This window comes from Anopheles arabiensis, chromosome 2 (genome assembly GCF_016920715.1).
Source record: "Anopheles arabiensis isolate DONGOLA chromosome 2, AaraD3, whole genome shotgun sequence".
NCBI lineage: Eukaryota > Metazoa > Arthropoda > Insecta > Diptera > Culicidae > Anopheles > Anopheles arabiensis.
The window spans coordinates 76888893-76904089 of NC_053517.1; the positions used below are offsets into that span (position 1 = coordinate 76888893).

Here is a 15197-nt window from a genome sequence, read left to right on the forward strand (position 1 = left end):
TAAAAGATTATGGGCTCGGTTAAGCATCTTTCCATGTGGATAAGATAAAATAAATCCCATTAAAATTACAGAAGACAGAGGAAGGGTCACAAACAGAAGCCATTTTGTTGGGTGGTATTGTTGCACAGGTTTGTGTTCAGCACGGTTTCATATCAGGTGACTTGCAGTGAATTTTCTTATCGCTTGCCTCAATGCACGTCAACCTTACTGATATGGTCGTTTATTTTTATCTTAGTTTCGAGAACCTTATCGATATATCGAACCTTGTGTTACAAAAAAGGTACACTACATTTTCGTTCATAATTTCATTACATTTTCCCGAATTACATTATGGTATACCTATACGTCCCGAAGACTGAACAAGCGTCACCCTAGATTTAGGGTCTGAATGTTTTATGAAAGCTTTTGCATTAGAGTGATTTTAAAACAGCCAAAAATTAATCCAGTGATGAAGGTGATATGTACATGTAATTAAAGGCTTTTTTTGTGTTTTTGTTCCCCCAAACCAAGAGGCGCAATTTTGCCGCATGCTCGATTCCTCCTAATGACAACAAATCAACCTGTTTGATCACTAATACAATGTTTTACTGCACATAGACTTATTGAAATATCAAAATTTAAAGAAGTTTCCAGGTTTTTGGTTTTTGGGTGCAACGAGTTACATCTCTTATCTATAAAAAAGACCTTCCCATATCTTAATCATTCCAAGGTCTAGCAGTTTTAGTTTAGTTTAGTTTAGTGTTTATTAGTAGTTGAACCGAGATTTATTTTTTTTACAATATTTGTTTAATAAAACTAAAAGAACAGGTTAGAGTGAAATATGTATCAATACTTAATCAACACAAATGATGTTCCTCTGTCGATTCTTTATAATGCTACATAATTATGTAATGTCCAAGCTTTACGAATCACATTTTTTTGTGTAATAATTCAATGCGATGTTTCAAAATGTATCTGTCATTCTCAAAATGTAATACTATCGTCGTTCTATCCGACGGCTGGCGTTCTACCTGCAGACAATATAGCCTATTCTGAAATAAATTCCAATCAAACCTGTACAAATGAACTCTTAACTGATTCAATTTTCTACAACCCACATTAGCATATTACGAAGAAAAAGTATTTATGTGTTCCAATTAGCTAGTGGAAGATTAACAATAAAAGCGATTACATTTCAAATTATTTTCCAGTAAATTTCAATCTAAAATTGTTTTCCTTCACAATAACTGCTTTTAAAAGATTGCATCTTCAAATAAACAACGACCCTCTCCATCAGGCCACGTGTACCGTTTGAATATTCAAATCCATTCGGTGCCCTTTTTTCACCGGGGCGCATTTGCCGAAGCTGACGCTTTTCCCCGAACGTTGACAGCCCGATTGCGTACGGTTGCGTATGGTGGTGTACGTGACCGTACCGATACGACTCCTTGGCCACACACAGTGAAACAAAAGAAGTCTCAAGTATAAAAATATCGTATACGTGTGGAGGGAGCGCAAACAAAATAGGGTAAGCTGAATTCAATACCCGAATTGGTCGGGTACGGGTCATTTTGCCTCCCAGAAGGCTCCGCAAAGTGTGTCCACAGGGCAGGAGGAACAAAATTCGAAAGGTGCATTGACTCCTCGGTCGGTAGGATCGGTTTAAAGTGTTTATGTTGATGTTTTAATTTCGCCCCTTTGGTGTGTGGCTGTGTGTTTATCAACAAAGAAAATTTTCTATTTTGGTACGTTTTCGTGTCTTCTTGGTTGCGCGGTTGCCCGTGGTCTTACCGCAAACGCTGTGTGTTGTGAAATAACGCCCGCTTTGTTGCATCGGCCGAGCGAACGAGCTTAGACGCTGCTGTTGCTGCTGTTGCTGCTGACGATGATGATGATGATGATGTGTTGGGCGCGTTGAGGCGGGGGAGATCAAGAAAGAAACACTCACACACGGGCTTCGGGCGGGGGGAGAGGCTTTAGATTGCAACAAAAGTGAATGTGTTGATAAATAATAGTGTGATGAAATCGATTCCAATGCTGATGCAAAGTGGTTAAATGCATTGCAGGCGCGAAAGGACATAAAGGGAAAGGGGCTCGTGTGTTCGGAGGGTTTTTCTCTTGAAGGTCGAATGAGAGTTGTGTGTGTTTTTTTTTGTATCTCAGTAGAAATAACTTTTTTATTTATGTATGCCACTGCTGTGGTTGTTCCATTTTTCTTTTTGCGCCAACTACCCTTTTGCACTCACCCACACAACGAAAACTAACAGAAATCCATTCTCTCTCTTTTACTCTCACGGAACGGGTGCGGTGTATGTACTTGGCGCGGAACAGGCGGGCGACCTCAGCACCAGCTCTCCGATGGAATCTAGCTTCTTCGACCTTTTCGGTCCGTCCCCGCCGTCGGGCTCATCCAGCTCGGGCAGCGACTCCGACCTTCGCAATGGCAACAGCAACGACGACGACGGCGGAGGCGGCGGCAGCGGCAGTAACGAGCGGATCGATTCCATCGGCCAGCTGCTGCAGCGTGGCCACCACCATCACCGCGACGGCAGCAGCTACGAGCTGCTGCAGCAGAAAGGGTTCGACTTTAACCGTGGCTTTCTGCCGCCCGAACCGCAGGTCGGCAACATTGAGTACAAACTGAAGCTAATCAACCCGTCGAAGCAGCGGTTCGAGCACCTGGTCACGCAGATGAAGTGGCGGTTGCGCGAGGGCAACGGCGAGGCGATCTACGAGATCGGCGTGTCCGATTCGGGCTTCCTGCAGGGGCTGAACGACGCCGACATGACCGTTTCGCTGCAGACGCTCAACCAGATGGCCCGGAAGCTGGACGCGTCGACCAGCATCCTGCGGCGGAAGAGCCTGGCCGACCAGCGGAGCGTGGTGGAGGTGCTGGTGCGCAAAATACCCGACGACCAGCACAACATCGAGGTGCGGGTGGCCGTGCTGGGCGGAGCCGACGCGGGCAAGTCCACCCTGCTCGGCGTGCTGACCCAGGGCGAGTTCGACAATGGGCGCGGGCTGGCGCGGCTCAACATGTTCCGCCACATGCACGAAATACAGACCGGCCGCACGTCCTGCATATCGCACGAAATGCTCGGCTTCGATGCGGAGGGCAGCGTGATCAACTACAAGTACAACGAGATGATGACCGCCGAGGAGATTAGCGACCGGTCGACCAAGCTCGTCACGTTCATGGATCTGGCGGGGCACCGGCGCTACCTGAAGACCACCGTGCAGGCCCTGTCCGGCTACTGTCCGCAGCACGCGCTGATCGTGATAGCGGCCGGCAACATTAGCAACATGACGCGCGAGCATCTGGCGATCATACACGCGCTCGACATCTCGTTCTCGATCATCGTGACGAAGATCGATCTCGCCCCGCCCGACCCGATCCTGTTCGAGCTGAAGAATCTGCTCACCTCGATCGGCTACCGGAAGGTACCGTACTTAATCAGCAACCAGGACGACGTGCTGAACGCAAACGCGCACCAGAGCGTGGAGCAGATCGTGCCGATCTTCTGCGTGTCGAACGTGACCGGCGCCGGGCTGGACCTGCTCATCCAGTACCTGTACGTGCTGTCGCCGGGCATCAGCAACGCGGAGAAGGAGCGGCTCGAGCAGCAACCGATCGAGTTTCAGATCGATGAAATCTTCCGAGTGGCTGAGGTGGGCACGGTGGCCGGCGGGCTGCTCTGCAAGGGCGTCCTCACCGAGAACAGCCAGGTGAAGGTGGGCCCGCTGCAGGACGGCTCGTTCTTTTCCGTCACCGTGCAGACGATCCACCGGAACAAGGCGCCCTGTCGGGTGGTGCGGGCGGGTCAGAGCGCTTCGCTGTCGTTCAACGCGATCGAGCCGATGCCCGTGCTGCGCAGCGGCATGGTCATACTGCCGGACTACGAAAGCGATGAGGTAGCCTGCGGGTGCTTCTTCTTTCAGGTATGGGGGGAGTCCTTTTTGGGTTTTACACCTCTCAACATTATTCTAAAAACTTCGTTCTTTTCTCTTCCCCCCATGGACGACTTTTTAGGCACAAGTGTCCGTACTGTTCCATGCGACGCGCATCTTTAAAGGATTTCAAACTACTGTGCACATCGGTAGCATCCGGCAGACGGCCATCATCGAGGGCATCATGGGGGCCGGCGACACCGGCATCGGTACAAATCAGTCCGCCTCGGTGCTGTTCCGGTTCGTGCGGCATCCGGAGTACGTGCGGCCGGGCATGCGGATACTCCTGCGCGAGGGCACCAGCAAAGGCATCGGCAAGGTGACGCAGGTATTCCCGCTGGCGCAAACGCAACACAACCACACCACCACCACCACCACCACCGGCTAGGGCCGTTTGCAAGCAACGCCCGCGGCACAAGTAACGCGCAAGTGTTACACGCTTGACATGAACTGTATAAAACCCTGACGTATGAATTTAATTGAAGTGTGACGATTGAATTGGAAATAAAATTTCTGTGATTTAAAAACAAACAAGTGGGCACGTTAATATTGCCAAAAATTGTTTTTGCGCAGCTTCCAACCACCGTTATGTCATCCGCAAGGAATCTTTTCTGCCAGGAGTGTTTGTGTGTGTGTGTTTGAACGGGTTCTTGACTGACTCTATTTATAGCAACAATTTGTTTATATACAGCTACTGTTGCACTGTGCTAGTTTCCGCTCCGCTAACCATCACTTCACTGGTGGGGGAGGTAAATTTGAACAGCACAGCCAGCGACGACAGGGCACCGTTGCCGCTCTCCTTCTCTAGCAACCGTATCCAGGACAGCAGCGAATCCTTTGTCGAGCTTCCCGTACAGCAGATGGCGTAGATGATGCCATCGTCCTGCTCGTGCACCGAACGCCTGCGAGTGCTGACGGCCGATCCGGACCCCGGCCGTTTGCGGAAGCGCAAATCCAAACCGACGTAAGGGTTGTGAAGGTTACTGACGTCTGTAAGGGCAGAGGGAGAAAGAGTAAGTAGGAGACATTTTCATTTCAACGATTGCCTTACCGTCCGGATCATCCGTCTCCTCGATCGGTGGTAGCGGTTTCGGGGCGCTCTTCAGCACGTAATAGTTGATGGACCGATTCCGAAGCCATATCACAAACGGGCCCTCTATGTAGACCGGTTCCTGCCGATCGTGCGCCTCGAGCAATTCTGACTGCTCCCCGCTCTGCCCACTCACGACCCACGTGTGGTCAATCGCACTTTCCACCTCCTGCGTATCGAACACCTGAATCTTGCTGCGCGGATCGATCGAACACATGCGCTCCACGGCTAAGCGGGCCAGCTCGAGCGCATCGTCCGGCACCGGGTTGGGCAGCAGCCACGGGGAGAGATTTTTAAACTTTGGCATCCAGTACATCATGCGCCAGTACTTGCGCACCGGGTGGCCCTTCTTGCCGAACACGTTCACCAGCATCGCCTCCATCTCGTAGTCCGGCATCACCCCGTTATCCTCCATCTGCTCGAGCAGATCGATGATGCACTGCTGCTGCCGCGGGTAGTGCATAAACTCGGCCTGAAAGATGTTGGTCGGTATGAACTTGCCCTTCGGCATCACGTCGATCAGCGCCTTGTACACGGCAATGTCCTTGTTCACGCCGAACTCCTCCATGTGGCGCAGGGCGGCGTAAATGAACTCCACGTGGTTGCGCCGATGCACGCTGCGCTTCTCGAATATCTTCACCATCTCGATGTACGTCTGCTTGTCCTTTTTGGCGGCCGACTCGAACAGATTGGTCCGCACGACCAGGCTGCCCTGCTTGCCACCACCATCCTCCGGTTTGCCGTCGGCCGTTTCCTCGTTCCGTTTGGTGGAACACTGTCGAAGCGTGGTGCTGAATCTTGCCATCGGCAGCTGCAGAACACTCGCCGACCATCGTAGAGGTCGGGTTAACAGCATTGTGCAGCTTTTTCTAAACTTTACTGCACCCAACAGCGATACAAACTTTGCCGCAAAATCGTATTGCGTGAAGTTGGCATAACATTATGGCGTCTGTCACAACAAAGTCAAGGTAAATACAGTGCGCAGTGCTGCGCTCGACCGATTGACAATCAGCTGCTCGCGTTCCTGTGCTGGTGTTGGTGTTTGCAGCCGGCGGCAGGCTGTCTTGTTTATGTTTGTTTTTTGTTGTTGTTCAGGCCTCACTGAAACGTCTTTTTCTTTCCGGATTGTTTTCGAAATACGCGATAATTATGTCGCCGATTTCGCTAAAGATTTTCAACTTCCCGCCAATATTCTCCAGTGTCGACGTGCGTGAGTTTTTGCACCTGTTTGGGCTGGAAACGACACGCTTAATCAAGAGAAGAAACACAAACGGCGCTATCGTGTGTGTGGACAACGAATCGGAGGCCCGGCTGGTGATTTCGCGCCTCCACCAGCTGCTCATCAAAACACACCGGTTGAAGGTGGAGTATACGAACCAGGGCGAAGAGTCGAGTTCGGCTGAGCTGCAATCGTCGCCACTAGCGGACAAGGTGACCAAGAGCAAATCTCTCGTCACCGTGGCGGAGAAATGCTTTACGCTGGGATATGAAGGCTTTCCACCGCCACATCTTGCCTACCGGTATCCCAAATGTTCACCCGAAGTACTGCAAAACATCGCACGAGAGCTAGCAGGCAATACGGCATTCTACTACCAGACGCTGCATTTGATGAACAAAATGAATCTGCAACCTCCGTTCGAGCGCCGACAGGACACGATCACCACTACACCCGCCGCAGAAGAACAACAATCGCAAGCAACTGTGTCGGACGAGGAATCGGAGCTGGAATCGGATTCAGAGATGCACGAGCCTGGCAAACCAAAGTCAGCTTACAGCCAAGTGATGCGTACAATGAAAGTGGTTAACTATGAAGCATCTTCTCGGGAGTCACAATCGGTCCAGCGACCTGCCTTGAAAAAGACGAAAATGGAAATACACATTTCTGGATCTTCGCTAGCACCACCAGCGGTTGGGAGTATGAGCGACGATGTGTCTCCAGAGCAACAACCCACGGAAATAGCTCCTCAAATAGAAGAAGCATCCCCTCTTCCTTCTATAGACGATATTTTACGCAATCGAATTCCGGAGGAGCAGCGAAGCACGCTGAACGTGTTCCAAAACTACAGCCGAGGTGATCCAACCACCAAGCTGTACATAAAAAATCTCTCGAAACAGGTGACGGAGCAGGAGCTGGAAGAATTGTTTGGCATATTTTTCAACGCGAACCTTCTCAAGGGCATGGAGATAAAGCTAATGAAGACGGGGCGAATGAAGGGACAGGCGTTCGTTACCTTCGTTCCGGTGGAGGATGCGACCGAGGGTGAACCGTTAAATGAGAAGTTTAAAAACTGCATCGACCAAGCGTTGGCCACGGTCAATGGATACATACTGAAAGACAAACCAATCGTAGTTTCGTACGGGAAGAGCGTATGAGAGACATTTCGATATAAAATCGCCTCAACAAATCAATCTTGTGATAGGAGGAGTTGACGCTAAATTGTGGTGTTGAGATCCAAATCCTGTCAAAGTCTCCTGCGGAAAGTTAGTTCACTCAAATGGACTTGATTAGTATCGATTGTATGGAGAATAGAATAGACTGGAGTTAGTGTAATCTGAGTTTAATTACGACTGGGAGTTGTGCCAAAGATGGAGCAGATTGTAGAGGTTGCCTATTTCTTAAATAAAAGATTTTTCCTTAAATAAATAAAATCGCCAAAACTTAGTTTAATCTCAGAAATACACAACAAATTTTCAGTATATCGTCTTTTTTCTAGAATCTAATTTAATGAAAGCATTCAGCATCCCTGAATACATCCTCAAATTTATTTGGAAAATGCGAAAATATCTCATCTTTTTCTCTCTCTCTTTCTCTTGTTGGCCTGCTCACGATAGAGCACATCGTCCTGACATGGCCCGGTCAACAATCATTCCAGGATGCTCAGTCCTTGGCTGCAGCCTCCCATCCATGTAGACATCCGATCTCTGACAGGTCTCGCTTCACCTGATCCAGCTATCGAGATCGCTGTGCTACCCTGCGCCTTATGCCGAACTGAGGATCGCTGTCGAACACCTTCTTGGTGGAGCATGAGTCCGGCATCCTCATGACATGCCGCTGCCATCGTATCTTTGCCACCGTCATGATGTTCGGTTCGCCGTACAGCTCAGCATGCTCGTGGTTCATCCTTCTCCTCCACGCTCCATGCTCGAACACACCGCCAAAGATGGTCCGGAGGATGCGTCGCTCAAACACGCCCAAAGCATATGCATCTTTCACTTGGATGGTCCAAGACTCTTGTCCATAGAGGACCGAACGAATCAATGTGCGATATATCTCACATTTCTCATCTTCTCGATCTCAGCAGTCAGTGAAGCTCATAGTATGAACAATTCCCCTGGACAATGCGTCTCCAGATTTCGCTGCTGATGTCGTTGTCCGAAGTAGCGACCCGACCGTCCCTAGATAGCAGAACTCCTTTACAACCTCGACATTGTCACCGTCAACTAATACACTGCTGCCCAGACGGCCCAAACATAAAATTTTAAATAATTAAAATGATAAAATAGCGAACATACGGGCAACAAACTCGGGATTCCGTTGAATTGTGTATACACCGCGTGCATTGCTTGTTGAAATCCCCCCCCTTAAAAAGCACACCTTTACTGTAACATCCTTGTGGTTTGTCTGTTCTGCAAAACGTCACAAAGCGCGGCAGAATAGCGTAAACAGAGCGCGATTTCCTTCGTACGTTTTTCTACCCCGAGTATGAACGTTTCAGGAAGAAGAACAATAAATTAAACCGTCTCAGCAGTTGTACATGGAGCAGTTTCCGCCCGCGGTGCAGTGCGTTTGAACCATTTGTGTTTCGTGCTTGGGCTCGGATTGTACACAACCGGACACGGCTTTTGGGCCCTGAGAATCATGGATCCACCGTCGAACAAGGGCAGACTGCCGTTAACTAACGTTTCCAACAATGTTAATCAGCGGCAGTGTAAAAGCAACGTACCACCGCCGCACCACGATCCACTGTCGGAAGAGCAGCTCAAATACGCACCTCATGGCAGCGAGGAAGCATTCTTCATGTACCGGAAGAACCAGCGGAAGGCAACGTACGGTGAGGAAGGTACGTAGCCGTCCGGAGCGTGCAGCGAAAGCCCCACTCACTCGACCTTCCGCGCTTCTAGATTTTTTCAGCCTCCTTTCGGACGAGGTGCTGCTGCACATCCTGAAATGGCTGCCCAAAAAGACGCTCCTGAGCTGCGGCCAGGTGAACCGGCGCTTCAACCGGGTGTCGAAGGACGAAACGCTCTGGTACCGGTTGGATCTCAGCAATCGAACGCTCCAGTTCGACGGGCTGGTGGAGGTGCTGAGCCGCGGCGTCATCGTGCTACGGCTGGCCCAAACATCCATCGTTAATCCCACGCCGGACTCAAACTATCTGGAATTTCCGGCCTGCATTAAGGTACAGTATTTGGATCTCAGCATGTGCACCGTCAGCGTGGCCGTGCTGGGCGCCCTGCTCGCGAACTGCCGGGCGCTGGTCAAGCTGAGCCTCGAGAACGTGCCGCTGGATGGGCGCATCTGTGCGGAAATAGCCGAAAACCGAAAGCTAGAGGCACTGAATCTCACCATGTGCTCGGGCATCGATGCGACGGGGATGAGACTGATGGCGAAAGCCTTGACGAGACTGCACAGCTTGAACGTGAGCTGGACTAGCCTAAGTGCCGAAGCCGTCCAGGAGTTGGTGCGGAACCTAACGCCGCAAATAGTGCACCTGAACTTGTCGGGCTGCCGATCCACCCTCACCGATGAGAGTAAGTAGGCTGGAAAAGGGAACGGAATCGGCCATAGGATTCTAATTGTATGTGTGTGTGTGCTGCGTCTTTCAGAAGTGGCTGTCCTGATCAAACGCTGTACAAAGCTGGTCGCGCTCGATCTGTCGGACTGTACCCCGTTGACGGAGGTTGTCATAAAAACACTCTGCAAGGCTCGAAAGATTGAATACTTGTCGTTGTCGCGGTGCTACAACATCCCCGTCACCGCCTACTTGTAAGTAAGGCTACCATTTTACCTTTCTGCTCGCTTCAACTGAATTTTGCATCGTTTTTGTTTGCAGGAACTTGACCGAACTAAAAACGCTCCGATTTTTAGACCTGTTTGGGCTCGTATCCGACCAAGCGATTGCTACACTGAAGAACTCGCTGGTCGACATTGGCATTAACAAGTACTATCACAGCTCCGTTGCGCGGCCCACGGTCGGTACGAAACGAACCTCGATCTGGGGTCTACGGACGCGCGATTGAGCCCTTGGTTAAGGAAGTGTAGTGTGACAAATAAAAGCGTGCGCCATGTGTTGATGAAATCTACGGAATCTTCGCCTGTAAAATGCGTATAACAGACTAATTTGATTCATCGGAATATTCACGAACGGTTGGCGCACTGTTTTTTTAGGTCAAGATACATACGTACGGTTTATTCTGTCACAAAAATCCTATCTGTTTTCATGGGCAAAAGTATTCTGCTTCGCTTAGTTCTACCACTCTACCCGATCGGCGTTTCGCGTAACCTAATTAGTGGCCGGGGGTAACCAAAAAAAAAGTCCTTGCAAGGTTCTCCTATCTATCTTCACAATGATATTTAAAAAGAAAAACTATTGCTCACATTTCAGTAAAAGACGTTTACTACCACCGAGAAGAATAGTTGAGGGAATCGTGATCAAAAGCTCAGCCACAGAGCGGAGGCCCTACACGCGACATGCAATAGTGAAGGTGTGGCAGAGGGGGTAGGGGGGGATGATCCGGTGAGGAAGGCAGTATTAAAACTAAATTCCACGACATTCTACTTCAGCAGCTGGAACGGTTCGGAACACGGCGGTGGCGGCCTCTATCGCGTCTCGGGCTTGATTTTCGGTGGGTTAAACGAGGTGTACTTGGCTTTTTTCGATTTTTTGCTCTTCACGGTCGTTGCCGCGGAGGAGGAGGAGGCAGCGGCGGCCGCGGCAGCTGCAGACGACGACGATGCCGACGAGGACGCCGAGGACGAGCCGGCCTGGAACGTGTGCCAGCTGTTGACCCGGTTCTGGCGCGACTCCTCAAAGTTCTTCTGCCACTCCTTCTGCAGGTCGCGCTGCTCCTCCTCCTCGATCTCGGCCTCCCGTTTGCGCTTGCGCTCCTCCATATCGCGCACCTCCAGCTGCTGCCGGCGCCGCTCAATGTCCGCGAACAGCTTCATCACCATCACGTAGATGGCGTGTTTGTATTTTGCCGGTTCGTCCTCCGGCACGCCGTCGTACTTGCCCTCCTTCTTCAGCTTTTTCTTCTTTTCGGCAATCTGGAAGCAACAAATGGGAGCGTTATTGGCCGGGGGCCTGTCTTGCCTTTTCCTCTCCGCCTTACCATCATGTCCGTGCGGTCCTTTGCCTCCTCATACACCTCGAGACACTTTTTGCGGGTCGCCTCGTTCTCGAGCGTTTTGTACGCTTTGCTGATGATCTCGAACGCCTGCTGGGCGCGGTCCAGATTGTCCGGGTTCTTGTCCGGATGCACCAGTATCGACAGGCTGCGGTACTTTTTCTTGATCTGCTCCAGCGGTGTGTCGCAGTCGAGCTGTAGCACCTCGAACGGGTTCAGGTTGAAGTAGGTCGCACCCGGGCGCAGCAACCGGTCGATCTGCTGTTTGGACGTGAGCACCGAGTCGCGCTTCTCGATCTCCTTCACCTGTCGGGTTGGAAAAAGCACGGGCACACGGCACCTTAGTAGCGGCACTTGGGAGTGCAACCAGCACACACAACACTGGTCGGCGTCAGGACTTACCTCGGTGTAAAATTCGTTAAACGTTTGCTCCTCATGTCCGCCTCCCTGTGCCATCTTTCCGACGGATGCAGCTGCGATCGACACACAAGACGCCGGATTCCCTTTTCTTCCGATTAAAAGAATGGCTTTTTGTTTATTTCGCGTTCGGTGTGTTTTGACTAGCCGCAGCTTGGTGTTGATTTTTTCTGCTCTGTTTTGCTTAGGCCGCGCTCTGGCAAACACCACTTGACACATGGACCATGTGTCAAACTCGCCCATCGTCTGACAGTGTTATGCGACAAGTGTTTTTATTGCAAAAATCATGTTTGCGACGTTTTTGAGGAAGTTAAAATGTGAATTATGAAAATTTTAAATTTTATAATAATTTAAAAATGATAAAATTCGGGCTTTTTCAAAAATTACCATTTTGTTTTCAAAAAATGTCTTGCTTTAACTGTCGCTTGTGATGGCCGACGGAGAGTGTGTGGTTCGCTGTCAGCTCGATTGCCTGTGTGTTGGTGTATTGTGTATTTTTTTATTGGTGCAACAGTGCAAACATTGGCCATCGTCAGAAAAGAAGTGTTCGACACGGAAGAAAAAAAAGTGCATCACCATAACACCAGCTTGGAAGGGGGGCAACATTCCTTCCTTTATTCTCTCATTCAGAGTTGTTTTGGTGTTTCCCCGTCACAAACCTAAGGCACTGCGATAGTGTTCCCTACCAACAGAGAACAGTGTCTCCGTATCCCGTTTTTGGGGTGGCCCCGGATGCAAGAGGAATGGAGAGCGATTCGCCCAATCCGCAGCAGAGTGGTGACAGTGCTCCGATTCCCAGTGGCAGCAATGAACGGGACATAGCCAGCCGAAGAAACCGTCTAATGCGCATCACGCAGCGAACGATTGATACGGACGAAAGTGGTCGCAGCAGCAGTAGCAGCAGCAACAGCAGCTTCGACGCGATGGAGGACAACAACAATGAGGTGGACGGCAGGGTCGATCGGGATGATTTTTCCACCCATCACTCACCCTCCCAGCAGCAGCAGCAGCAGCAGCACGGGCACAATGCCGAGGAGTTGCCAGAGGATGAGGCGGCGCGTCTTTTCGAAGACTACATCCGGGAGCGCGAATCTGCAGCGACCGAAATCTACAACACAGAACTTCCTACCGAACATGCGGTAAGAGAGCAGGAAAATCCGAAGAATGCGTCCATATGCTGTTGAATTTCACGATTTTCTTTCCTTCTCTTGTGGTAACAGTACCTTGGCAAGATGGAGCGAGTCGAGGGGGTGGATTATCTGGAACCGGGCAAAACCTACCGTCTCCCCATCTACAGCCATCATTCGATCGTGTATCCGGGCGAGATTGTGCCGCTCATGCTGAACGACTCCACGCTCTACAGTGGCCGCTCGAACGACTCCTCCGATGGGCTGAAGTTTGGGCTGGTCTTTCAAAACCAGTACCGCGACGGTGGACGCGTGTACGGCGTAACCTGTCAGGTGTACGAGCGTGGCGCGGAAGGGCTGTCGGCGCTCATGAAAACGGTTGCCCAGCAACGGTTCTACATCGTACGCCAGTCCCAGGAGCGACGGTACGTGTGTGTGACGGGTCGATATGTGATCGTTAATAGTGTACATTGACTGATAGAGGGTTTATCTTTCTGCTTTTCCCTTCGCAGGGCTGACGTGAAAATACTTCCCGAAATTGTGCTTCCCGATCCGTTGATAAGCACCTGCTCGAATGCCATGGTCCGGTACGCGCACAGCAGTCGAAAGGATCGATTGTCGACCTTCAAGCGGCTGCTAACACAGACGACGGTGTGGCCCCAGTTCGTGTACGACCAGTACGACACGAAGGAGGTGATGGCAAAGGTAGAGCGGTTCCTCTCCTCGCTCAACATTACCAGCGTGCAGACGGACAAGGTCAAGCTGTCGTTCTGGCTCGCCCGAAATATTCCCCTGACGGAGGAGTACCGGAAGATGATATTTTGCACCGATTCCGTGCTGCGTCGAATGTTGATCATCAACAAGGCGCTCGATCATGTAAGTGTTGGGCGGATAATAACGCCACGCAAAAACACTGCCCTACGATGATCATTCTTTTCCTCCTTTTGCTACACAGATGTGGTATTTCATCTGCAAGCGATGCGAAAGTGAAATCGCCAACTATGATGATATGTTCGCCATGTCGAAGCAGGGCGTCCAGACGAGCTACTGCAATCCGGCCGGCTACGTACACGACACGCTCACCGTGCACAAGACGAAGGAAAACTCCACCCTGCCCGTCGAACGGCCGTCCACGAACTTTAGCTGGTTTCCGGGCTACTCGTGGCAAATTATTGTAAGTATATTATAGGTGGACATGGCGTATCATAACATTACTCCTTTCTGTTTGTTCCCCACAAGGTCTGTGCTAACTGTCGACAGCATCTGGGCTGGAAGTTTGTGGCGGAGAAGAAGAACGTCCTGCCCAAAAGTTTCTACGGCCTGTCCGGGACGAACATTACGGTAAAGTCGCACGGTGATCTGAAGAAGACTGAGGGTGAGTTTGATCTCACCGCTAGGACAGCGTCGAACGAGGAGCAGCTCGACTACGAGGAGCTGTCCGAGTTTGACTCCAGCACGGACGAGGAGATGTACTGACTCTCTGGGTCGCTCTAAGCTTGCGTGTACCCTTTAGCGAAGTAGTAGGCCGTGAATGAGCATGAGTGAGTGGAATTTTGCCGAGCTAGCTATATTTTTACATGTAAATTGTTTATATGTTTTGCTACTAAACATCGCGCGACTGGCAATCCCAAGCATGCCGGTTGGTTGGTTGGTGCCCTTCTTTGCTGTCCAATGATCCTGAAGGTTTTTGTTTTCTTCTTTGGCGGATTTATTGTCGATTCAGTAAGAGGGGTGCGTGGTTGAGAGGAAAGGTAATTTTGTAATCAAATCATTTACCGTGTTCAATTAGTTCGTAGGGACTAAATCAACGAGCATGTTCTTTCATGTTCCTTCAGCTATCGATTTTTGGAGCGAAAGCAGACACAGACCCTTAGCACCAGGCCTAACAAAGTTTAAGTCCGTAGTATTGGGAGTAAATCAAAAGAGTTTTGAGATGAGTAGAATACCACCCCCAACATCCCCATTGTGGTAGAGTCTGTGTGTATCGATCTGTTCAAACAATGCTCTATTCTCACCTGCCGAGAAGTAAATGGAAATCTACGTGTTAAGCTGGCCTGGACATCAAAGATGAGATTTATGTTTCCATATCTATCCACATAAAATGTTATACAACTTTAACGCGCATTGCAATTTTCACTGATTTGTTTGCAAAAATGTATTGAGAAATGTTTGTCCGTATTGCATTAAGTTTTAGTTAAAATGTTTTGTTTCATTACATTGGACGCAAAGTTGTGAATAAACGGTATTAAATCAAATTAAATTAACATATATTTTGTTATTTTATTTAA

At 50.0% G+C, this 15197-nt stretch overlaps 6 protein-coding genes across 13 annotated transcripts; 4 read left to right on the forward strand and 2 right to left on the reverse strand.

The window, feature by feature from the left end:
- Positions 1-1377: 1377 nt before the first annotated feature.
- Positions 1378-4458, forward strand: LOC120899742 (GTP-binding protein 2). 7 transcript variants are annotated; one of them, XM_040305955.1, is made up of 3 exons: positions 1378-1507; positions 2311-3918; positions 4010-4458. In XM_040305955.1, exons 2-3 carry the CDS (start codon positions 2338-2340, stop codon positions 4313-4315), a joined length of 1887 nt encoding a protein of 628 aa, XP_040161889.1. In that variant the 5' UTR covers positions 1378-1507; positions 2311-2337; the 3' UTR covers positions 4316-4458. The 7 variants fall into 7 exon arrangements, with proteins under 7 accessions (XP_040161889.1, XP_040161880.1, XP_040161862.1 ...); XM_040305946.1 differs by lacking the exon at positions 1378-1507 and adding an exon at positions 1512-1610; XM_040305928.1 differs by lacking the exon at positions 1378-1507 and adding an exon at positions 1518-1724.
- A 92-nt stretch (positions 4459-4550) lies between these two features.
- On the reverse strand, positions 4551-5979 carry LOC120899777 (evolutionarily conserved signaling intermediate in Toll pathway, mitochondrial). Its single transcript, XM_040305996.1, has 2 exons — positions 4979-5979; positions 4551-4917 (listed from the first exon to the last, which is right to left on the reverse strand). The coding sequence occupies exons 1-2, from the start codon at positions 5871-5873 to the stop codon at positions 4619-4621; spliced, it is 1194 nt and encodes a 397-aa protein (XP_040161930.1). The 5' UTR covers positions 5874-5979; the 3' UTR covers positions 4551-4618.
- Positions 5980-6061: 82 nt separating this feature from the next.
- On the forward strand, positions 6062-7666 carry LOC120899771 (U11/U12 small nuclear ribonucleoprotein 65 kDa protein). Its single transcript, XM_040305985.1, has one exon. It carries the CDS (start codon positions 6167-6169, stop codon positions 7388-7390), a length of 1224 nt encoding a protein of 407 aa, XP_040161919.1. The 5' UTR covers positions 6062-6166; the 3' UTR covers positions 7391-7666.
- Positions 7667-8636: 970 nt separating this feature from the next.
- LOC120894323 (S-phase kinase-associated protein 2) lies at positions 8637-10317 on the forward strand. Its single transcript, XM_040296836.1, has 4 exons — positions 8637-9078; positions 9140-9769; positions 9845-10004; positions 10072-10317. The coding sequence occupies exons 1-4, from the start codon at positions 8877-8879 to the stop codon at positions 10256-10258; spliced, it is 1179 nt and encodes a 392-aa protein (XP_040152770.1). The 5' UTR covers positions 8637-8876; the 3' UTR covers positions 10259-10317.
- A 295-nt stretch (positions 10318-10612) lies between these two features.
- Positions 10613-11973, reverse strand: LOC120894324 (dnaJ homolog subfamily C member 8). Its single transcript, XM_040296837.1, has 3 exons — positions 11768-11973; positions 11351-11671; positions 10613-11285 (listed from the first exon to the last, which is right to left on the reverse strand). The coding sequence occupies exons 1-3, from the start codon at positions 11819-11821 to the stop codon at positions 10839-10841; spliced, it is 822 nt and encodes a 273-aa protein (XP_040152771.1). The 5' UTR covers positions 11822-11973; the 3' UTR covers positions 10613-10838.
- A 294-nt stretch (positions 11974-12267) lies between these two features.
- On the forward strand, positions 12268-15164 carry LOC120894322 (protein cereblon). Of its 2 annotated transcripts, XR_005738185.1 has the most exons (6): positions 12268-12921; positions 13003-13334; positions 13422-13785; positions 13865-14083; positions 14149-14660; positions 14745-15164. XR_005738185.1 is itself a non-coding variant. In XM_040296835.1 (5 exons), exons 1-5 carry the CDS (start codon positions 12526-12528, stop codon positions 14383-14385), a joined length of 1548 nt encoding a protein of 515 aa, XP_040152769.1. In that variant the 5' UTR covers positions 12268-12525; the 3' UTR covers positions 14386-15164. The 2 variants fall into 2 exon arrangements, 1 of the variants encoding a protein (XP_040152769.1); XM_040296835.1 differs by having other exon boundaries at positions 14149-15164.
- The last annotated feature ends 33 nt before the right edge of the window (positions 15165-15197 follow it).